At 32.3% G+C, this 25,764-nt stretch overlaps 1 protein-coding gene across 1 annotated transcript in view; it reads right to left on the bottom strand.

Annotated features, from left to right (window-relative positions):
- Positions 1-1,236: 1,236 nt before the first annotated feature.
- The window catches only part of LOC127701482 (neurochondrin-like), a 40,948-nt gene continuing 16,420 nt past the window's right edge, over positions 1,237-25,764 (bottom strand). Inside the window, exons 9-19 of the mRNA XM_052205358.1 lie at positions 21,030-21,105; positions 19,779-19,948; positions 16,156-16,341; positions 15,267-15,388; positions 10,917-11,502; positions 10,335-10,458; positions 6,878-6,961; positions 4,266-4,427; positions 3,626-3,724; positions 2,948-3,065; positions 1,237-1,328 (exon numbers count right to left, since the gene is read on the bottom strand). Coding sequence (XP_052061318.1) covers positions 1,286-1,328; positions 2,948-3,065; positions 3,626-3,724; positions 4,266-4,427; positions 6,878-6,961; positions 10,335-10,458; positions 10,917-11,502; positions 15,267-15,388; positions 16,156-16,341; positions 19,779-19,948; positions 21,030-21,105 — 1,770 coding nt within the window. The 3' untranslated portion in view covers positions 1,237-1,285. The remainder of the gene's footprint in view (positions 1,329-2,947; positions 3,066-3,625; positions 3,725-4,265; positions 4,428-6,877; positions 6,962-10,334; positions 10,459-10,916; positions 11,503-15,266; positions 15,389-16,155; positions 16,342-19,778; positions 19,949-21,029; positions 21,106-25,764) is intronic.

A 25,764-nucleotide genomic window follows, 5' to 3' on the forward strand; every position in this document is an offset into this window, starting at 1 on the left:
AACACACAATAGGTGTCTATACAATATGCCAAGCTTGAAATGATCTATAATGGTTGTGAATGTTACAAAATTAACCAGAAACAATCAAAGTTCTATCATTAACACAAAATTCTCTAAATTACACACAAACATTAAGATATGACAAAAGTCTGACTGTGAAGATTCCTGAATTGTGACAGGGACATTTAAATGAGTTTGAGGGTTTTTTTGAGATCGCAACCATCCACTTTTTAATTTTGATCAGTTGACTCACAAAACAATACAGAATGAATTTACACTTAAATGGAACAAGCATTCAATTAAGATGGAAACTGTGAAATAAATTTTTCCCTTGGGACTTAATTTCATATATTTCCTAGATAGATATTATGCTAATCTGTAAGGAAAATTACTTTCATATCCTGCAAACCTGAAATTGAGATATAACCATTTGCATGGTTCGAACGAACACCTCAGTGTTAACAGGCTAGTGATACATTAGATGAATTATTTAGGCCACTCAGCGACTGAGGCCCTAACAAGACTGTATGCAACTAAACTAAATTCAATGAAGTGTAATAATTTTGGGTTACCAAATTATGTTTCTAATTGCTGCACTTAAAACAGAATTTGTTATTGCCAAATTATTTTAAAACATGCCAGAATGGACTCCTAAGAAATATACCAGAACACAACTAAACCAAAGTGGGATGGATTTACAGAGAAATGAAAGGTTAATCTGGATAGCCCTTACACACATGACATATGCTTCAAAGATAAATCTGGATAGCCCTTATACACATGACATATGCTTCAAAGATAAATCTGGATAGCCCTTATACACATGACATATGCTTCAAAGATAAATCTGGATAACCCTTATACACATGACATATGCTTCAAAGATAAATCTGGATAGCCCTTACACACATGACATATGCTTCAAAGATAAATCTGGATAACCCTTTTACACATGACATGCTTCAAAGATAAATCTGGATAGCCCTTACACACATGACATATGCTTCAAAGATAAATCTAGATAGCCCTTATACACATGACATATGCTTCAAAGATAAATCTAGATAGCCCTTACACACATGACATATGCTTCAAAGATAAATCTGGATAGCCCTTACACACATGACATATGCTTCAGAGATAAATCTGGATAGCCCTTACACACATGACATATGCTTCAAAGATAAATCTGGATAGCCCTTATACACATGACATGTTTTAAAGATAAATCCAGCACATTTTACTAAATTTAATAATATCACAGCACTAAATTTAGTCTCTTCTGTTACTGTTCAATGAGCTTCTCCAATTCAGAACAATTGTACAACCTACAAATAGAAATTAAACATAATTAACTTAAGTAAGAAATAGAAACGAGTTTTAACCAAAAAAAATATTTAGACATCAATAAATAAGGGTTACACATAATGTCTTAAACAATAGACGAGCATATATTGTGCCTAATGATCATTTTTGTTATTCCACTGATTGACAAAATAAGGTGGTTTGGTATTTGTAAAGCACAGTTACTCCTGTCCCCATGTTAATGATCCTGTTCCAAATAAGCAGCCTTGTCCATGGTTGTCAATGCAATTGATTTATTTTTAAATAGAAAAATGGTGTCAACTGCAGATTTTTTCAGGTCTCTCCTGAATTCAGAGAGTATTGCATGGTAATACATAGTCCCCTACTGGTTAACAATTAATTGTACTGGAACAAAATGCTAACTTAATCTATAACTTGTCATGGTGTAAACTATATAACAAATAACAAGTCAATATCTTTAATGACGGAAAAAAGTGTGGAAAACTGATTATTTAAGTGAATTTTCTAAGTCCAAGGACCATAACTCTGCACAAAATCTTCAGACCGGAACAAAATTCGAACTTGGTCTGTAACTTGTCATGATAAAACAATGTACCAATTATTAAATCAATATCTTCAAGCACGAAGAAAAAAAGTGTGGAAAACTGATTTGCCAGACTGATGGATGGACAGACAGACAGACGGACAGAGTGCAAACCTAAAGTCCTCTTCGGTAGGGGACTAAAAAGTTGCATGGGACTATGCAGAGTATACATAAAGATTCAGACCAAATATCAAATCACTTAATACAAAGCTGTGAAATATGGGCTGAAATATTCCAAGCACAGTGTATTATGAAAATTCAAAGTATGGTCAAACAGAAAGTGACTGCATGCAGATCTGATAATCAGCTACCATGTATAATTCAACATTATGGAGTTCCAGACCACATATCAAATCATTCCTTTATACAGAATCTGAGAATTATGTTAAGACAGTGATGGATGTAGAACAGATGGACAATGTGATTTCAGTATACCACCCACTCTGTGAGTGGGGGTATAATTCAATTACCTAAAATTCATTTCTCATGGGCCACTTCACCTGGTAATAACATTACTTTGATATCAATCAGTTATATGCTATATACTTTTCCAAGAGCCATATTTTCTGAATAGATAAAAATCTAAATTGTAAATTATATTTCTATTTACATGTAACTTTGACATGTTTCAGAAATGTTATAGTCTACAACATTATCTTGATGGTAGCAAATAATAGTTATCATCAAGAAACCATTTTCCATATTGATGTTACTTATGTTCAGTACCAGCCATCAAAGTGAAATAACTTGGTCAGTGATTAATGGTCGGTATTATTTAAATAATATACTTTGGATTCATTTACCTGTGTGGGTACCAATTTTCGTGGATTAAGGAAAAGTCATATTTTCGTAGATATTTGATTTCATGTTTTTATGAAAGACTGCATAGAAGCCTATAGAAAATTTGTATTTTGTTGAACATTTAAATTTGTGGTTCACATGTACCCTCGAAATCAACATAAATTGGCAACCCACAAATAAAAATAATTCCACAGTGGAAGAATATCAGCCAAAGCAGCTTGAAAATCTAAAGCATACCTAGAGAATTCCATTCCACCACAACTCCTGAGAACATCTATAGCTTTGACCTCTGTGGTAACCAATGATGTAATAACACCAATCAGACAAAGGAGGGTGTCCTCGTCTACATTTCTGCCTAAAAAAATTAATATATATAGAATAAATAAGAATCAGTGTGAAAACATTTTTAACAGATATTGAACTATGCCTACCAAAAGTATGCCATATTACCCCTGATAAATTTTTATCATATCACTTAGTTTCTGTAAACATTTTGTTACACATTAAATTGCATGGAATTATGTGAGTTATCTCCCCTTATTTTGCCCTACCCTGTTTTTCAAAGTTATTAATGACTGAAATAAGTGAGCTTTAGTTGAGTTTAAATGTGATCAACTTTAAAATACTGATCTGGAAAACAAAAGTACTTTTCGGTTGTTCTATATCCAGGGTTAAAATTTACTTTTGATTGTATCTCTTATTCAATTAAGTATTGGGATTGTTCAAAATTTCAAAAGAAAACAGTCCTTCCTTGAAAAATAGAAGAAAGTGTTCAACAAACAAATATATATAACTGTCAGTTATTTCCCAATGTCTGATACAATTCAAATGTATTAGTTCAACATAAGTGTGAGTGGAAAACTGGACCAATCTGTTACTCAAAATAGAAAGATTGTCTTGATTATCTGCCCTTACCATGTACTTTATTTAACAGTCTAATGATATGTGGCAAGAATCCTGTAGACATCATGGCATACACTAAGGTAGGATACATAGGCAGACATGATGTTGTGGCTGAAAAAATAAGATGATGCACAAGTGAATAAGGACTGTTGTTTAAAGAATGCACTATATTACCTCAAATAAGAAAAAAACATTTATGTTTTTATCTTTTAAGGTTCTGCAGAAACTTCATATCAAACATAATTAACATACAAACTATTGTACTTTATACTGTATCTTAGCCAAAAACTTTGATAAAGGTAATTTATGACATCCACATTCACTGTCAGAGATGAATGTAAAGTGAAATCTGTGGACTTTTTTTTTCAATTTTATAAATCTTTCAATACTGGTTCATCTTACCTCTATTAGTCCCTGTTATTGGATATCCAAAAACGTTCCTTGTAATTTTTTATGTCACAAGCCTCAGTTGAGAAGTGATTGTTGTACAATTTCAATATGTCAAGTGTCACAGAATCCTAAATAGCATCAAGGTCTATACCATGACAGCTGTAGAATGAATGAGTTAACCCTCTTGTGTTCACTTTACAGAACTTTACTATAGATGAGTGATCTGTAAAATCTAAACAGCATCCTTTTACATACTACTTACCTTGAATACATAGATACCAGAGCTGGTATATACTATCCCACACTGGTATATACAACTCTGCTACAGATAAAACTTCTGCACTGTCTACCGTTAAACTTGTATATGGAGCTTTTATAAAGCTTACAACCATGGAAAAAAATTTGGTCAGATCATCTTTATCATCTGAAAAAGAAAAAGTAGTTTAAACATGCATTAATCAATAAATAAATACAAACCTGCCTAAAGAACCTGTCTATGAAGCATTAATCGCCAACAATGGGCATTTCGAATCCAATATATATCAACATTTTCTTATGAATAAAATGTATGTAATGAATCTCTGTATTTAGGGAACCTGTTCATGAAAGACTCTTATCCCCCTTTGATGGCCTTTAGTTTGTTCTTATGTTGAAATGTTACACCACTGTCCAACGTTAGGGGAGGGTTGGGGTCTTCAAACTGGTTTAATCCCGCCACATTCTGTATGTGCCTGTCCCAAGTCAGGAGCCTGTAATTCAGAGCGTTGTTGTTTTTTGCTGTGAATCACATTTGTTTTTCGTTCATTATTTTGTACATAAATTAGGTCATTAGTTTTCTTGTTTGAATTGTTTTACATTTATCCTTTCGGGGCCTTTTATAGCTGACTATGCAGTATGGGTTTTGCTCATTGTTGAAGGCTGCACAGTTACCTATAATTGTTAATTTCTGTGTCAATTGGTCTCTTGTTGAGAGTTGTGTCATTGGCAATCATACCACATCTTCTTATTTTTATATTTACATACAGACATGTATTTGTATCTAAATACATATGCATTCATAAATAGTCCAGTAAGTCCCAGTTCATATAAGAATCATGCAAAATGTAATTCATTCTTATTAAGGAGATTAAGTTATGTTGAAATTCATACATAGTTTTTTATAAATGGACCCTTACAAGGTGAGATATAAATTCTATAGAATGCATTATAAAACTCATTTTGAGGGAGAGAACTCCAATAATGGCATATAGAATCTATTGTAAAATGTATGCCAATTACCTGTCCTGGTAAGGCAGGAAATGCAAAATATTAAACGTTCCTGGCTTTCATCTGCTCTGATCTTGCAACTGATTGACAAAAATAAACAGTTGTAACCCTTCATGAAGTGTATCACAAAATTTAGATTTTGCATGATTCTGATTTGGACTACTACTTAAGAATATACCTACATACTGGTAAATATCCAGTGAATGACTATCAAACACTCTTTATAAAAGTACTACAAAGGTGATAATTCATGTCTTGCAACTTTGATGACAAAGGAGTTGAATTCAATGTGCAATTACTTACAATCAGTGTGTGGGTAAAACTTTGCTCTATGTTACTTTTTTAGCAGTATAATACTTGATTAATGTATATAACATGTAGAAGAATACCCAGTCATATCTACTGCCCAGAATATGTTTTATAGAAGATTATGTATTTGTTCATTCATAAATTTGTAAATGGATTTCAGTAAAAACTAGATATCATTGAGATGGGAGCCATCTCTGTGGGCCCCGCTGTGAATAATGTGTGGTAAAATTTTTTTATCTTTATCATTGGACATGGGGTTGTCAACTGAAACCAAAGTTTTTGACCTTGACCTTTGACCTAGGAAGTTTACCATAAATTATGACACACCCTTTGGTGTTGGTTTATATACATGTCAAGTATAAATTTTGAAATCATAACTGTTCTCTAGATATAGAGCGGACATAATTTGTAACAGACAGACGGACGGACAGACTGATCCAGCGGGGCCCTAATTACCTTAATGGCATTGTGTATTTATTTTAAGTGTAAGTGATTTTGTTAAGTTTTTGAATCAAATATAAGGAATTCCATACACTTTTAGTGATTAATACTTTTTGCAACGTCTTCTAATATGTTGTATTGACAAGGACAAATTTCATATTCAGTACTTTATGCCAATGTTTTTTGTACAATTCTTATTTTATAATCATGAAGCTTTCTTGGATTTAATATCTAAGGCATGGATACTAGCAAGGTAAAAAATGATGAATTCTGCTAAAAGTACCATCATTTCTTGTAATATGTTTTCTGGGTTAATAAGTGAAACTCCATATCTTATTGTTTGATTGATTTTTGGTGATTATTAAACGCCACTTAAAACTTTTCAACACAATGAGCTATTTCATGGCGGTCAGTTTTTATTGGTGGAGGAAGCTGGAGTGCCCAGAGAGAACCACCGACCTTCGGCAGGAAAACTGACAAACTCTATATCATATAAAATCAGTATATTTCTTTATGACAGTCACTGCCTTCCCAAGCTTGGAGCCTGTAATCCAATGGTTGTTATTGGTTGCTGTCTGCTATAATTGTTTTTTTTTGTGTTCATTTTGGTAGTATAAATCAGGATGTTGATTTTCTCTTTTTGTTTCACATTTAGTCATCCTGAGGCCATGTGCCTGAGGCCTTTTAAACAGTATGTGTTTGTTCATTGTTGAAGGCTATACGGTCACCTAAAGTGTTTACATCCTTGTTCTTTGGTCTTTGATAGATAGTTATCCCATTGGCAATCATATCACATCATCTCATTTCTATATGAAAAAAAGTGTTCACAACTAAAAATTAATACAATACAATACTCACACTTAACATGTGCTTGCTGTCTTAGGAAGAATACACCAAGAGTTATGATATTGGCCCACAATGTCAAAGTATCTTCTTTATTACCTGATCATATACATAACAAAAAAGATATATTTGACAATAGACTGTACTTGTGTATTAGCTCTTTTCTACAATACAATTATAGTAACTCTCAGTTGAAGTATCATAATATCATGTGCAAAGTAGGGTCAATTGAATTTAATTTGGTTTCTTGGAATCAAAAGATTTTCTACATCTGAAGTTCCAAATAAAAAAACTTATGTATTTTTATTATCTCATGAAAAGTTGGCACATAGAGATTATTCTTTAATCCAGTTTAAAAAAAAAAGACAAAAAATCACATACATCCCTGCTAAAATCTACTCCAATTTATGTATTTTCTGAAAATATTTTTTTTTTTAGAAAATGGCTAATGAAACTGTTAAATTCAGTATGTGCAGGAAATTCACATTCTATATCTATGACTATTATTCAGAGAAATGTGAATATTTGAAATTTCACTACAGTATAAGCATGCTTCCCCACAAAGGTGGTCTTGAAACTTAAATGCCATTTCTGAATAAAAGATGATATAAAAATAATATTATCTACTTAATCAGAACAGTCTGCTGAGCTTAATATCAGGCTATTAAATTTTTCAAAATGCAATCCTAGGAAATATATTCTTAAGGAAAATTTTTTAAAAATCTAGAATTTAAAACTGATACTAATAAGCTAAAATATTGATAGGTTATGGAGCTCCTTTTTGAGATATTTAATTTTTTTTAAATGTGGATAGTGTCCACATAAGGACACAGATGACGCCCCCGCTTGCATATCATATAGTTATTAAGGGACATAACTGAAGAACGGTAAAAGTGACGCAACCCAAATTTGAACTTGATCTGAGTTTTGTGGTAATAAGCATTGTGTGTAAGTCTCATAACATTTGGTTGAGGCTAACTTAAGAAGAGAACAGAAACGAAAAATTCGGCAATTTTTCTATTTGTAAACACGCATAACACTAGAATGGTTGTGTATAAGTTTTATAACATTTGGTTGAGACAAACTAAAAAATTCAGCAATTTTTATGTTTATAAAAGGACATAACTCAAGAATGGTAAAAGTGTCGCCACCAAATTTCGTACTTAATCTGTATTATGTAGTAATAAGCATTGTGTATAAGTTTCATAACATTTGGTTGAGGCAAACTGAAGTTAGAAAACGGAAACAAAAAATTTGTACTTGATCTTACTTTTGTGGTAATGAATATTGTGTATAGGTTTCATAATGTTTGGTTGGGGCAAACTTAAGTTACAGAATGGAAACTAAAAATTTTGCAATCTTTCAATTTATAAAGGGGCATAACTCTAGAATGGTTAAAGTGATGCCACTAAAATTCAAACTTGATCTGTGTTTTGTGGTAATAAGCATTGTGTAACTCAATAATGGTTAAAGTGACACTACCCAAATTCAACTTGATCTGTGTTTATCAGTGGAAGTCAAAATTAAACATTGCATTGTATAAAGCATTGATTGTAGTTGATTCAACTAAAATCATGGACAAAGGAAGATAACTCCAATTTTAAAAATTACTTGATATTAAGAAGAAAATAAAAATTTTGCAATTTTTCCATTTATAAAGGGGCATAACTCTAGAACGGTTAAAGTAAAAGTGACGCCACCAAAATTCAAACTTGATCTGTGTTTTGTGGTAATAAGCATTGTGTATAAGTTTCATAACATTTGGTTGAGGCAAACTTAAGTTAGAGAACAGAAACTAAAAATTTAGAAATTTTTCCATTTATAAAGGGGCATAACTCTAGAATGGTTAAAGTGATGCCACTAAAATTCAAACTTGATCTGTGTTTTGTGGTAATAAGCATTGTGTATAAGTTTCATAACATTTGGTTGAGGCAAACTCAAGTTAGAGAACGTACGTACGTACGTACGTACAGACGGACAAGGGTAAAACTTAATGCCCCCAACGCTACGGTGGGGGCATAAAAATGGCAGGAAAAGGCTGACTTGGGCTTTTACCTTATATTTGCCTTGGTATTATTTAGGTCTCAAATTGAAAGAAATCTAGAATTTGCTTAAATTTTGGTAAATGACCTTTTATGAGCTATTGAAGTCTTATATGAAAAGAAAAATGGGTGTTATGGGGCAAAATATTTTACCCTGTATAGTAGAAAATAAACTGTTAACACAGAGATATGTCTCGCCTTTTAGTAATTTTGATAATGCAAATGTTGAAATTAAAAATAGCAATACTTTAACACATAAGTAATGCAAATATTCTAAGTCAATGAACCATGACTGAAGGTACATGGCTAAACAATCTCCATGGAAATGAGACTTGCCAATGCTAATACAACTGCATACCAAATATCATTGACTAATCATAAGTCGTTCCCTTTAAACAAACCTAAACACAAACATTAACTTGTAAACTATGTAATGTTTCAAAGTCAATGAACCATGATGAGGGCGTGGGGCTATATAATCTCCATGGAAACAAAACTTGCAAATGCCATTAAATTTGCATACTAAATATCATTGACTTAACATTAGTGGTTCATCTTAAACTCATCTAATCACAAACTAATACATGTAAACTAAGCAAAAGTTTCAAAGTCAATAAACCATGACTGAGGGGGTGGGGCCAAATATTCTTCATGGACTGACCTTATCACAAACTAATACATGTAAACTAAGCAAAAGTTTCAAAGTCAATAGACCATGACTAAGGGGGCGGAGTCAAATAATCTCCATGGAAATGAGATATGCCAATGCTTATACAACTCCATACCAAATATCATTGACCTACCACTAGTGGTTCAACATAAACTGACCTAATCACAAACTAAAACATGTAAACTAAGCAAGAGTTTCAAAGTCAATAGACCATGACTGAGGGGGCAGGGCCAAATAATCTCCATGGAAATGAGATGTGCCAATGCTAATACAACTGCGTACCAAATATCATTTACCTACCACTAGTGGTTCACCATAAAGTAGACCTAATCACAAACTAATACATTGTTGACATCACCGCCAGAAACAGCATACCCATGTCTGGCTTTTTGACTCTGAGGAGTCCGAACATCTGACAAAAATTCCTAAACCTGACCTAAATACATCCTTAAGTTACAAAAAATGGTTTCGTTGAATAAAATCTTACAACTGCTACTGTGGATTGGTTATTATTTGTGGGATACAAATTTAGTGGATTTTGTGGGTAATGGTAAACCACAAATATAAATGTTCAACAAATTACAAACTTTCTATCTTCTTTAATGCAGACTTCATCATAACCAGGAAATCAAATACCCATGAAAATCAAAGTCAATCATGAAAAATAAATGAATCCACATTATGTGTGAAATGTTAGTCAGTCCTCACTGATTGAAATGTTAGTCAGTACTTACTGATTGAAATGTTAGTCAGTACTTACTGATAAGTTTTGCACATTTGAATATACTTTGTGTAACTTTATGTAATTCCTCATTCTCTGCTATCAATTCTGGTTCCAAGACAACTAAGTTTAGGAAAACTCCACATAAAGTTTCCATACTTCTCTGTAAATAGAGATTAAATCTATTTGTCAATGTAACAAAGCTATGGGAATTGACTAAAATCATAATTTAGCTTCAGATGATCAGTTTGCTATTCAGTAAAGTACAAAAAAATGGTTGGGTGATAAAGCCATGTATCTGAAGCTGATTTTTTTGGCATTCATATGTGGTTGAATAGGACTGTATTCTATTAAATTAAAATTTTTATACTTTAGTTTGCTCCATGTATTTTCGCACTATATCTTTAAAAAATCACTCTGTTATATTTTACTACATGAATATTTGTTCAGAAGATGCATTTAAAAAACTTTGCCACTGGACACTAACCAGTCAGAAATCAATAAAATAAAATGCAGTTTTTGCCAAATAAAGTAGATTTTTTTTCTAACTTTGGAATATACATTTAAAATAGTTGAAAATATATGCATGTGAATTTTTTTTCTCTCAAAATTACATCTTACCAAAATATCCTCTTCAAATTTTTCTTCTAAACCATCAACACAATTTTTAAAGTAAAGAGATAAAACAGAATGTAAATCATTGTCTAATAAAATCTTTCTGGACAAATCTTCTGCCGTCATGTGACAAAACCCTGGTAGTAAAAATCCAATCAAATCTACATTGCGGATATTAATGTCCCCTGATACTGACATACCACTACTGCTAGAGTTAGAACACACAGATTGATCACTTTTGTTTATTTCTAACTTTTCAATTTCATCACTACTTGTACATGTGGAATCACTGTTCAATGAGTCTTGATTAACTAAGCATTTATGATCAGAATTGTCTGAATCTGAAACATGATAAGAAGATGAGTCTTTGACATTGTCAGATGTAATATCCCTATGATTATCACTACTATCCTTGCTGAGGTCAACATTTTGTGGAATGATACTATTTTCTGTTGTTTCCTGAGTGATAGTACAAGACTCCAATTCTGATGATAAAGTTGATTCCGAATGATCCTCTGTGTCACTTTTGAATTTTACAGATTTTTTCTTTAGAGAGAGTCTCTTAGTCTTTGTGCATTTCAGTTGACACTTACTTAAAAAATAAAAAAAAATAAAGAGAAAATATTAACATATATTATATGTTATACGGCTCAGGGAATATAAACCCTAAGCCGGGAATGTCACATTATATACCCTGTCTGAGACCTGAATAACACATATATTACGGAATTACCCCTGCCTTAATGTATTTTTCCAGTTACTGTACCAGATATTTGTTAAACATTCCCAATGCAGTATATATATTCATTACATGTTTTTGTGTTTCTTAATGTTTTGAGTTATTCATATAAATGCACTTTTCTTCATCTTGATAAACATTTTTTTTCGTTAAGAATATTTTTTCAACAAATTTTTAGATTTCTTGTTACTGTTTGTATGTTTGTTTTACTATTTTTTACAACAAATATAGTGAAAACCCAACCTGATATTTTCCGCATACGTTAAGGATTTTGTAATTTGCTGTGAAAATAATTTTATCATTCATGTCATAATTTATAATAACACTTTAAAACATTAATTTTATGTATTTGGAGTGTAAATTGCGTGATTTTAAATTAAAAACGTATTATTGACGGATGCACGTCATTATATTCCTTCCGTGAGCCTCTGACATTCTTTAAGTGTTCTGTATAGCTTTAGATTACGTCACATAGTAACAGGTGTTATGATGACGTTGAGGTTCCAATTGGGGTAAAAACATTGTATATACCCTGGCAGTTTCATGAATATATACTGACATCTCAGTGTTGTTATCCAATCACAAAACTCGACACATTTGTAATCCGTAATATATATATATATATATAGGTGAAGAGGCTTGATGTTTTTTTGTAAGTAATTTCAGATTGTTTAGTTTGTTTTTCAATGTTTTTTTATCCACAGAGTTTTTTTGAAGATAATCATCCAAATATCTGTTTTTTTAATGGCTTTACTTCAGAAATAGGTAGAAAGAAGTTATTTTAATTCCTAAAATTGTATGTGCAGTACTGGTTTGTTAAATCTGACTAAAAATATCAACCATCAAACAGAAAGAAAAAAAAACTTTTGACATCCTTTTGGCTTGGCAGAATACACACCCACCTCATAGTCATGTCCAGACTTATTAGGGATATTAAATCAAAGGCATGTGTTTGAAGGATTACAGTTTACTGCATATTAAATAAAATGCTCCGCAGGGCGCAGCTTGATACGACCGCAGAGGTCGAACCCTGAACAGTTGGGGGAAGTATGGACACAACATTCAAGCTTGATACAGCTTTGGATTTGGATTGTGATTAAATATTTGACACAGCATAGGTTTCTAACACAGATTGAATGTGGTCTAAGAACTTAAAAATTTTAAATTGGACATTCACCTATTATGGTCCAATATCCAAAATCTAAATACATGGTTAGATTCAGCATATCAAAGAACCCCAAGAATTCAATTTTTGATGAAATCAAACAAAGTTTAATTTCGGACCCTTTTGACCTCAATGTGGACAAAGTTGATAACGGGGCCCAAAAATCAAAAATCTAAATACATGGTTAGATTCAGCATATCAAAGAACCCCATATATTCAATTTTTGTTGAAATCAAACAAAGTTTAATTTTGGACCCCGATTTGGACCAACTTGAAAACTAGGCCCATAATCAAAAATCTAAATACATGTTTAGATTCAGCATATCAAAGAACCCTAAGAATTCAATTTTTGTTAAAATCAAACTAAGTTTAATTTTGGACCCTTTGGACCTTAATGTAGACCAATTTGAAAACGGAACCAAAAATTAAGAATCTAAATACACGGTTAGATTCGGCATATCAAAGAACCCCAATAATTCAATTTTTGATGAAATCAAACAAAGTTTAATTTTGGACCCTTTTGACCTCAATGTGGACAAAGTTGATAACGGGGCCCAAAAATCAAAAATCTAAATACATGGTTAGATTCAGCATATCAAAGAACCCCATATATTCAATTTTTGTTGAAATCAAACAAAGTTTAATTTTGGACCCCGATTTGGACCAACTTGAAAACTGGGCCCATAATCAAAAATCTAAATACATGTTTAGATTCAGCATATCAAAGAACCCTAAGAATTCAATTTTTGTTAAAATCAAACTAAGTTTAATTTTGGACCCTTTGGACCTTAATGTAGACCAATTTGAAAACGGAACCAAAATTTAAGAATCTAAATACACAGTTAGATTCGGCATATCAAAGAACCCCAATAATTCAATTTTTGATGAAATCAAACAAAGTTTAATTTTGGACCCTTTGGACCTCAATGTGGACCAATTTAAAAACGGGGCCCAAAATCCAAAAACTAAATACACGGTTATATTCAGCATATTAAAGAACCCCATGAAATCAAGAATAAAACCCCATTGAAATTGGTCAAGAAATAAGCAATTTATAGGAAGTATCTTCTTTTGCACAATCCTGTGCTATTAAATATTTCTTGCTATTGCGCAATACTGTACAATTGACAATTTCTTGCTATTGCGCAATATTGTGCTATTGGATATTTCTTGCTATTGCGCAATACTGTGCAATTGAAGATTTCTTGCTATTGCGCAATACTGTGCAATTGAAGATTTCTTGCTATTGTGCAATACTGTGCAATTGAAAATTTCTTGGTATTGCACAATACTTATTATATAATAATTTACACATCCTGTTTGGTGTGTATCTCCTACCATATCATTATTATTTGATTTTAAATATAAATCAGAAATAACCAACTTAAAATGGAAAATTTTAAAAGAAACAAAAAAGGAAAAAAAGAAAAAAAAGGAAAAAAAAATAAATCCCCCCCCAAAATTTTTTGAACCCCCATTATGATTCATCACCCCCAAACTCAATCCCAGCCTTCCCTTTGTGGTATGGTACCTTGCAGTACAATTTCAGAGAGATCCATACACTTGAACACAAGTTATTGTCTGGAAACTAGAAAAAAATGTGTTTTTTGGCCCCTTTTTGGCCCCAAATTCCTAAACGTTTAGGGCAATTACCCCCAAACTCAAACCCAGCTTTCCCTTTGTGATATGGAACCTTGTAGTACAATTTCAGAAAGATCCATACACTTACACACAAGTTATTGTCATGAAACTAGAAAAATGCTTGTTTTTTGCCCCTTTTTTGGCCCCTAATTCCTAAAATTTGGAGGCAATTACCCCCAAAATCAATCCCAGCATTCCTTTAGTGATATGGAACCTTGTGGTACAATGTCAGAGAGATCCATACACTTACACACAAGTTATGTCTGGAAGTTACAAAAATGCTTATTTTTGGCCCCTTTTTGGCCCCTAATTCCTTTACTGTTATTACCATAACCCCCAAAATCAATCCCAACCTTCCTTTTGTGGTATTGAACCTTGTGGTAAAATTTCATAAAGATCCATTCACTTAAACTAAAGTTAGAGTGCGAAAACCAATGTGTCTTCGGACGACGCCGGACGACGACGACGACGCCGGACGACGACGACGCCAACGTCATACCAATATACGACCACAAAAATTTTTTTGCGGTCGTATAAAAACCAGTTTGTTTGTGACCTATACAAAACTCAATTTCTGACCCTTCTCAATACAATCTTATTTCCAGCTGCAGTCGAAATTATCCCCTCTTTCCCCAATTCTTCACTTTTCTGATCATTCAATTTTATTCATACTGATTCCATGTCCTCACCAAGAATATTCTTAAATATTTGTCACTGGCAACCCAAAACAAATTTGTAATGAAATGGATGCATTTGTATTACTTTTGATTGATGCCTGTGAGGCATCAAGGATTAGTTACTGACATCTTACCATAATTTAAGAATAAAAGGTAGAATTTCTTGTACTCTTGCTTTGAGAGCTGAAGTCTCCTCTGCTACCCATGATCCTAATACTCTAACTGAAGCTAGTACTATTTGACTGGGATCTACTCTCTGTAAACAAACAGGATAATACTTTTTTCTAACACTGTTTAAAAATAGAAACATTTATGTTTTGATATTTCAAGTTAATACATTATCATTAAAACATCACAACAACACCAGTAATAATATCTATTTTTAACAAGTGTATCAACCAATACATAGCATCTAATCATATCTTACGATGCAAAAAGCATTGCGTTTCTTTTTCACTGTAAAAAATTAAATAAAATTGGGAATTCATATATTTAATCCACCTATACCTGTATGTCTTTGTTTAAATAAATCCCAATATACTTATACGTCTTGATGAGAATGCATAAAACATACAACTGTGTGAATTTGCAGTTCATCAAACTATGTAATTGTGCTAAAACCAATGTTGCAACCCCCTCAGATAAAGCTGACCTTAGTGATTTTGACTGTTATTTTAGGTCTATTTGTTTTGATGCTCTCAAACATTTTATATATTTTGGCTATCCAAACTTTGGCTCAGGATCATACATGATGAAGGTTATTCCAGGAAGATATGTTCTGTGCATCCAAATACTGTGGATTCATTTTTATTCGTTGGGTACAAATTTTCGTGGATTTTGTTGGTATAGGTGAACCAAGAAATCAAATGTTAAACAAAGTAAACATTTCTCATGGGGTGGTTGTATGCAAACTTTGGCAAATCATGAAATCATGTATCAACGAAAATATATTTTTTTTATAATCCATGAAAATTGATATCCACAAAAATAAATGAATCCACAGTAATATGATTTGTTATTTACCTGTATTTCAAGTTCCGACTGCTCCCTTAGATAGAATATAACTGAATTAAATGCTCCTTCCATGGCTGAGTGAAGCTGTAAAACCTGGTTTTCATCCAATTTTAATGATGGAGCAGAGGTCATGTGACAAATTATTAATTCTAATAAGTTATAACAGGACACTAAAGTATCTGCTTTAGTCATTATCTGAAAAAAAACATTAACATGACATTTTTTGACATATAGAAATAAAACTAGAAATCATGAAATCAGATATCCCTGTGTTTTACTAAATCCCAATTTTTCAGAGAGGCAAAGGTTACAACTGTACACAAATTAAGCCTGTATATTATCAGTCAGGAGCATTACTTAAACAAGTAACTTTTTAAATTACCTATACAAGTAATGTTGAAAATGAGGCTATATTAAATATTACTTATATAAGTAACTTTTCTAAATATTATTTTTATAAGTGTTCATTCGTACAGATTTTACTAGATTTAACAAATTTTCATAGTCATCTGGTTATTATTCCCATGAAATATAATAAAATGCTCGGCTTGGCGCAGCTTGATACGACCGCAGAGGTCGAACCCTGAACAGATGGGGCAAGTATGGACACAACATTCAAGCTTAATACAGCACTGAATTTGAATTGTGATTAAATATTTGACACAGCATAGGTTTCTGACACAGAATGAATGTGGTCTAAGAACTTAAATTTTTTTAATTTACCTATTCAAACCATATCATTATTATTTGCTTTTATATATAATTCAGAAATAACCAATTTAAAATGGAAAATTTTAAAGAAACCCCCCCCCCCCCCCCCCCCAATTTTTTGAACCCCCTTATGATTCATCACCCCCAAACTCAATCCCAGCCTTCCTTTTGTGATATGGTACCTTGCAGTACAATTTCAGAGAGATCCATACACTTGAACACAAGTTATTGTCTGGAAACTAGAAAAATGCGTTTTTTGGCTCCTTTTTGGCCCCAAATTCCTAAACATTTAAGGCAATTACCACCAAACTCAAACCCAGCCTTCCCTTTGTGATATGGAACCTTGCAGTACAGTTTCAGAAAGATCCATAGACTTTCACACAAGATATTGTCATGAAACTAGAAAAATGCTTGTTTTTTGCCCCTTTTTTGCCCCCTAATTCCTAAAATTTTGAGGCAATTACCCCCAAAATCAATCCAAGCATTCCCTTTGTGATATGGAACCTTGCAATACAATTTCAGAGAGATCCATACACTTGAACACAAGTTATTGTCTGGAAACTGGAAAAATGCTGTTTTTTGGCCCCTTATTCCTAAACGTTTTGGGCAATTACCCCCAAACTCAATTCCAGCTTTCCCTTTGTGATATGGAACCTTGTAGTACAATTTCAGAAAGATCCATAGACTTACACACAAGCTATTGTCATGAAACTAGAAAAATGCTTGTTTTCTGCCCCTTTTTTTGCCCCCTAATTCCTAAAATTTTGAGGCAATTACCCCTAAAATCAATCCAAGCATTCCTTTTGTGATATGGAACCTTGTGGTACAATGTCAGAGAGATCCATACACTAACACACATGTTATGTCTGGAAGTTACAAAAATGCTTATTTTTGGCCCCTTTTTGGCCCCTAATTCCTTAACTGTTGGTTCCATAACCCCCAAAATCAATCCCAACCTTCCTTTATTGAACCTATTGAACCTTATGGTAAAATTTCATAGAGATCCATTCACTTAAACTAAAGTCAGAGTGCGAAAACCAATGTGTCTTCGGACGACGACGACGACACCAACATCATACCAATATACGACCACAAATTTTTTTTGCGGTCGTATATACTTATCCTCCTGAAACACTAATTGCCTTCCCGACGCACTTATCTTTCATATTGAAGCTTCTTGGTCAAAGATTGGTCTCTTGGGACTATCAAAATATCATTTTCCTTGAAAATCTTGAAGGAAGACAGATATAAATAGACAGAAACTTGGGATTTAATTAAGACTTAAAGTAATTGATAATGTGCAACCAAAAACAATTGCATATGTTCCTTAAATAATTGTAATTACTAATTCTTTCAAAGATGTATAAAAAAACTTATTCCAGTAATATTTTTGTCATTATTTTTAAAGTAACTTTTTATCTCTATACTCCTCTAAAATTTAATAAATTCTTTCTTTTATGTAATAAAAGGATAAACAATTTCATGAAAACTATATTTAGTCCATGCTTTCATTGAAATATAAAATAACTTTATTGAGTAATTGTAATCATTTTTAAAAACAAAAATTACCTATATACATGTAAGTAACTAAGAAAAATAACTTGTTTAAGTAATGCCCCTGACTGATTATGCTCCATGATATTGTGTGAAAATTGTAATAGAATCGATCAACCAATACTTTGTCGTTTAAGATGTGACAGGATGACAAGGAAATAAAACGATCACAATATACCCCGAACTTTCAGGCATAGGTATAATGTCAGACTACTGTGGATTCATTATTATTTGTTTACTACCAATTTTTGTGGATTTTGTTGTTACCTGGGAACCACGAATTCCAATGTCCAACGAATAACAAATTTTCTATAGGAATTTATGCAGACTTGTCAAAACCATGAAATCAAATATCCACGAAATTGCAAGTTTTCTTCCATCCATGAAAATTGGTACCCAAGAAAATAAATGAATCCACAGTAACAAATTTTACCGAATGATCTCTATGGGGTGAAAAATTACTTATAAATGTTACTTCGTTGTTCTGAAAGCTTTGAGAATAATCATATACTAGAATCTTGGAACAATTTTCTAACTAACAGCAAAGCTTTAACACAAACTCAACGACTATCTAAAAAGAAAACTATTGTAAACCTAGCAAATGATACAATACTTTTTTCTACCAGATATATTAGCAAATCACAATCACATAAATATTAGGTTATTTCAGCTCTTCTATAAAAGCATGCAAAGCAAACCTTTGATCAACTTGCTTGCTATGTTTGCTTGGATGTTTGCAAACAATAGGTAGGCGGAGTTTCAGTCTGTTTTGTATATACTGGAATTTGATTAGACAAAAAAAATTGACATGCAATGAAGTTAATGTTTATTGTCCAATCAAATTCCAGTATATAGTAAACAGACTGAAACAGATTACCTACCTTTTGTTTACAAACATCCAAATAAACATAGCAAGTTGATCAAAGGTTTGCTTTGCACCCTACCCCTAAAAAAAAGGTGTTGATATTTTTTCCAGCTAAAAGCAAAGCTTTGACACTAACTCAACAACTATCTAAAAAGAAAACTATTGTAAACCTATCAGATCATACAATATTTTTTCTACCCAATATTTATGCAAACCTGTATTTTCACCTGATTCACTCAGTTTGTCATTTGTTTGACACTTTCCATTCAGAAGAAAGATTATACAAAAACATTTGAACTTATATACATCCTAGTTGATCGATCATCTTTAGATCTTGAGTTTAATATGCTATTTACCAACCACTACTGAACATCACAGAAGTTCTTGTAAAATTTTGCAAGAGAAAATATCTGATGCAATAATGGAAAAGTGATTGTATGTGAACTGTTCAAGTGTCACAGATTCCAAAATAGCGATAAGATCGATTTGAGTTTTACTGTACCTGATCTGGAGTAAGATTCTCTAATGAGATTCTAACTTCTATGCAGCTTAGATGGATTATGACCAGTAACAGCTTACAATCATCTCTATTTGGTGGTAATATACTTTCTACACCTAGCTTGTCAAGGACACTTGATGCCAGTCTAAGGGCAGGGTCTCTCTGAGGTTGACCTATGGTAAAAATGACAAAAATATTATAATAAAATCAAGAAAGAGTTGTGTGCCTTTGTAATTGCTTTTCATAATATTGTATGTTGAAATATTTGAATATCTTTTTCTTTTTCACATTCGGGTAACAATTGTAATCCAATATAAAAATAAACTGCTTCGCTGAGAGCAGCTGGATACACCCGCAGAGGTCCAACCCTGAACAGTTGGGGCAAAAATGGACACAATATTCAAGCTTGATACAGGTCTGAATTTGGATTTTAATTAAATATTTGACATATTATAGGTTTCTGAATAAATGTAGTCAAAGAACTTGAAATTGGTTATATGAATTGAATTTATACTCAATTAAAGATTTCTTGCTGTTGTTCGATACACTGTGCTGTTGCGCAATACTATAAACAAATAAAGTTCAATTAATTCTCAATGTCATATTAGAAATTTATGAAAATGTAAAGGGAGCTTACATCAATACATACAAACAAATCGCCAAAGTTTCATATGAATTGCTGAAAGCATTTATGAGTATTTGTCCGAAAACTGGAAAATCCCCCCTTTTTTTATGAATAAAACCCTGTAACTTGGAAACGTTAAATTTAAAATTTATAAAAATCGAAAGGGAGCTCATGTCAATAGATATAAACAATTCACCACAATTTCTTGCAAGTTGGTGAAAGCATTCTTGACTTATTGTCCAAAAATTGGAAAATCCCCCCTTTTTTAATGAATAAAACCCCATAACTCGGAAACGTAAAATCTAAATTTTATAAAAAACAAAAGGGAGCTCACATCAATAGATATAAACAATTCACCAAAGTTTTATGCAAATTGATAAAAGCATTTTTGAGTAAATGTCGGACATGTTGACGACAGACAGACGAACGGACAGAGGTATACCATAATACGTCCCGTAAACGGGCGTATAATAAGAAAATGTGGTATATTTGCCGATGAGACAACTTTCCACCAGAGACCAAATGACATAAATGTTAACAGCTATAGGTCACATAATGCAGTTTTCAGGAAAATTATTTGGTCCATTATCTTTTCAAGCTGAAAAACAAAAACATTGACATAAACTGACCTAATTTACTGGTAAACATATCTGCCAATGCATGCACCAAAGATTTAAACCATGTTCTCTGTAGTGACTTCTTAGCCTGGAAATAAATAATATCAAGCATTCAATAATATAATATATTATTTTCTCAGAATAATTTTTTCATGTAGTATGTTAACACATTTCTGTCTTGTTTTATATCATCATTTGATAAAATGTCCATGTATATCTAATAATATTGAAAACTATACTGCATTCTTTCAAATTTTAACACAACACGAAATATTAGGACTAAAAAAATCTTCAATGATATGGCCCACAACTTGTTAGTTTTTCACAGCATAAATTAGAAGAAATTTTGGCAAAAACAGTGTCTGAAAGAGTCACATAAACAATGTAAACATTTGAATTCCATGTTTTTTCCACATTAGGGTATAATGGGGTTCAAATGCTATGTTAATTATGTAGACGTAGAGGTCAGAGGAACATAATCTTTTTGAAAATTTATTGCTACAGAAAAACATCTGAATATTTGATAAATGATTAGTTATTCAATCTCAGATCCATGTGCAGAATTTTATTATGGTTATTATAATAAATCTTTTCTAAAATAATAAGCAGCCTCAAACTTTTGAATAGTGGTCAGATTGAGAACATTAAATCTAATGTACTGAGTAAGGAGAGTGCTATTCTCTATGCATGAGAAAGAACCTATACTTTCAACTATTTAAGGAATACCAAGGGGACATGTGATAGAACAAAATTTCCACCTCTATCAACCCTCTACTCTATTCAAAGTTTCAGACCCTACTTCTTTGATTCATTGTTAGACTTGCCTTCTTTCTGAATAGGCATTTAGTATTTGCTATTGGATGTGGAGGAAACAGCAAGCAAATCAATCAATTTTTTGATATTTTGATACTATAGAAAATAAATGGAATGTAAAATTAATTTAGTCAGACAGTATATTTACAACTATTCCATGGCAAAATAAAATGCTCCGCTGGGCGCAGCTTGATACGACCGCAGAGGTCAAACCCTGAACAGTTGGGGCAAGTATGGACACAACATTCAAGCTTGATACAGCTCTGAATTTGGATTGTGATTAAATATTTGACACAGCATAGGTTTCTGACTCAGACTGAATGTGGTCTAAGAACTTAAATTTTTTTAATTTACCTATTATGGTCCAATATCCAAAATCTAAATACATGGTTAGATTCAGCATATCAAAGAATCCAAAGAATTCAATTTTTGATGAAATCAAACAAAGTTTCATTTTGGACCCTTTTGACCTCAATGTGGACCAATTTGATAACGGGGCCCAAAAATCAAAAAACATGGTTAGATTCAGCATATCAAAGAACCCCATATATTTAATTTTTGTTGAAATCAAACAAAGTTTAATTTTGGACCCCAATTTGGACCAACTTGAAAACTGGGCACAAAATCAAAAATCTAAATACATGTTTAGATTCAGCATATCAAAGAACCCCATAAATTCAATTTTTGTTAAAATCAAACTAAGTTTAATTTTTGACCCTTTGGACCTCAATGTTGACCAATTTGGTAACGGGGCCCAAAAATCAAAATACATGGTTAGATTCAGCATATCAAAGAACCCCATATATTCAATTTTTGTTGAAATCAAACAAAGTTTAATTTTGGACCCCAACTTGGACCAACTTGAAAACTGGACCATAATAAAAAATCTAAACACATGTTTAGATTCAGCATATCAAAGAACCCCAAGAATTCAATTTTTGTTAAAATCAAACTAAGTTTAATTTTGGACCCTTTGGACATTAATGTAGACCAATTTAAAAAACGGGATCCAAAATTAAACATCTAAATACACAGTTAGATTTGGCATATCAAAGAACCCCAATAATTCAATTTTTGATGAAATAAAACAAAGTTTAATTTTGGACCCTTTTGACCTCAATATGAACCAATTTGATAGCGGGGCCCACAAATAAAAAATCTAAACACATGGTTAGATTCAGCATATCAAAGAAACCCATATATTCAATTTTTGTTGAAATCAAATAAAGTTTAATTTTGGACCCCAATTTGGACCAACTTGAAAACTGGGCCCAAAATCAACAAGAGTGCACACACTGAAATGTCTCGCCTTCTTTACTAACCATTGATTTTATGTTGATAGTTCTTAATATAAAGCTTTACTACAAGTAACACATAAACTTAACATGAACCAAGAAAATGAGGTCAAGGTCAGATAAACCAAACGAGAAATACATGTACACCTTACAATCATTCAATAAACCAAACATAGTTGACCTATTACTTATAGTTTCTAAGAAACAGTCTTAACCAAGAAAACTTAACATTGACCAATGAACCATGAAAATGAGGTCAAGGTCAGATGAACCTTGCCAGACAGACATGTACACCTTACAATCAATTTATGCATTAAATATAGTTGACCTATTGCTTATAGTATCTATGAAACAAACTTAACCATGAAAACTTAATATTGACTAATGAACCATGAAAATGAGGTCAAGGTCAGATGATACCTGCCAGACAGACATATACACCTTACAATCCTTCCATACAACAAATATAGTTGATCTATTGCTTATAGTTGAAGAAAAACAGATCAAAACACAAAAACTTAACACTGAGAAATGAAACGTGAAAATGAGGTCAAGGTCAAATAAAACCTGCGAGACTGACATGTACATCATAAAATATATCCATACAACAAATATAGTTGACCTATTGCATATAGTATTAGAAAAAAAGACCAAAACTCAAAAACTTAACTTTGACCACTGAACCATGAAAATGAGGTCAAGGTCAGATGACACCTACCAGTTGGACATGTACACCTTACAATCATTCCATATACCAAATATAGTAGACCTACTGCTTATAGTATCTGATATATGGACTTGACCACGAAAACTTAACCTTGTTCACTGATCCATGAAATGAGGTCGAGATCAAGGATCCGGAAATTTTTCCAGACAATTTCGGTCATTTTGAGATGTTTGAAAAGTTGGTGCCCCTTTTCAAATTGTCGATATCAACTTGACTATATTCATAGCATCAAGGAACATGACGAACTTGTATTGCTGTTTCATCGCATTTACTAAGTAAATGTCTTACCATTACCATGAAGGACAGTTTAGGGAAGGCAACAGTCTAAAACTGAAATGATTTTAATGACTCAAAATGGTTAATTTCTCAGACATTGCTTACGTTTCTTTCGATTTGACAAAAGTTAAAACCGGAAGTTTGCGATATTTTAAAGTACGAATAATTCCGGATTCATTTTTGGGATTTGTTTTGTTTATCAAATTGACAGGAAATCACTGGCTTTTTATGGCTTTTTTATTTTATTACCTTTAAAAGTGTTTGAATATAACAGATAATAGTTGCACTCGTTTAATTTAGCATGAAATTAATTTGCATTTTACGATTAAATATTAAATTTGCTGAAGACAATTTCACGCATGCGTATTACATAGTAAATAAAGCACATGTGTTACTCATGAAAAAATACTTTTTTCTACGTAAATTTAGATTTAATTTTTAAATCAGAATTGATGACTGTCTTTGATGAAAAGTAAATAAATAATGAATACACTTGTCAGGGAACTTTAATGTTTTAAAGATATTATTCTGGGCTTGTGATCACTGTCAGGTGTGAATTAAAACCACAGGTAAAAAGTGATTAGCGATCATTAGCCAATGTTTCCCGGAGGCATTGATATAGATATTAGAAGGGCCCTCAGGATTATCAAACTACTGTAGTGGCAGTTTTATTACAGGAAAGGGATTATTAACAAAAACAAGTGATCACAAGTGCAAAATGGCGATTAAGAAATCCGATTTCAAACATTGAGTCAATGAAATGACCGAAATTACTTCTGTAAAAAAATTAAATTTGTCCTAAATCCCAATTACTCGTTTAGGACAAAAAGTTTCATCTTAGGACATGACTGGAAAATATGACTGTTTCCGGACCCTTGGGACTCGAGATCAAATGAAAATTGTCTGACAGGCATGAGGACCTTGCAAGGTACGCACATACTAAATATAGTTATCCTATTACTCATAATAAGAAAGAAATTAACATTACAAAATATCTTGACTTTTTTTTCAAGTAGTCACTGAACCATGAAAATGAGGTCAAGGACAATGGATATATGACAGACGGAAACTTCGTAACATAAGGCATCTATATGTATACAAAGTATGAAGCATCCAGGTCATCTAGCTTCTAAAATATAAAGCTTTTAAAAAGTTAGCTAATGCCGCTGCCGTAAAAGCCGCCGCCGGATCACTATCCCTATGTCGAGCTTTCTGCGACAAAAGTCGCAGGCTCGACAAAAATCTAAATACATGTTTGAATTCAGCATATCAAAGAACCCCATATATTCAATTTTTGTTAAAATCAAACTAAGTTTAATTTTGGACCCTTTGGACATTAATGTAGACCAATTTGAAAACTGGACCCAAAATTAAAAATCTAAATACACGGTTAGATTTGGCATATCAAAGAACCCCAATAATTCAATTTTTGATGAAATAAAACAAAGTTTAATTTTGGACCCTTTTGACCTCAATATGAACCAATTTGATAGCGGGGCCCACAAATAAAAAATCTAAATACATGGTTAGATTCAGCATATCAAAGAACCCCATATATTCAATTTTTGTTGAAATCAAATAAAGTTTAATTTTGGACCCCAATTTGGACCAACTTGAAAACTGGGCCCAAAATCAA

This window comes from Mytilus californianus, unplaced genomic scaffold (genome assembly GCF_021869535.1).
Source record: "Mytilus californianus isolate M0D057914Y unplaced genomic scaffold, xbMytCali1.0.p SCAF_5, whole genome shotgun sequence".
NCBI classification, from domain to species: domain Eukaryota; kingdom Metazoa; phylum Mollusca; class Bivalvia; order Mytilida; family Mytilidae; genus Mytilus; species Mytilus californianus.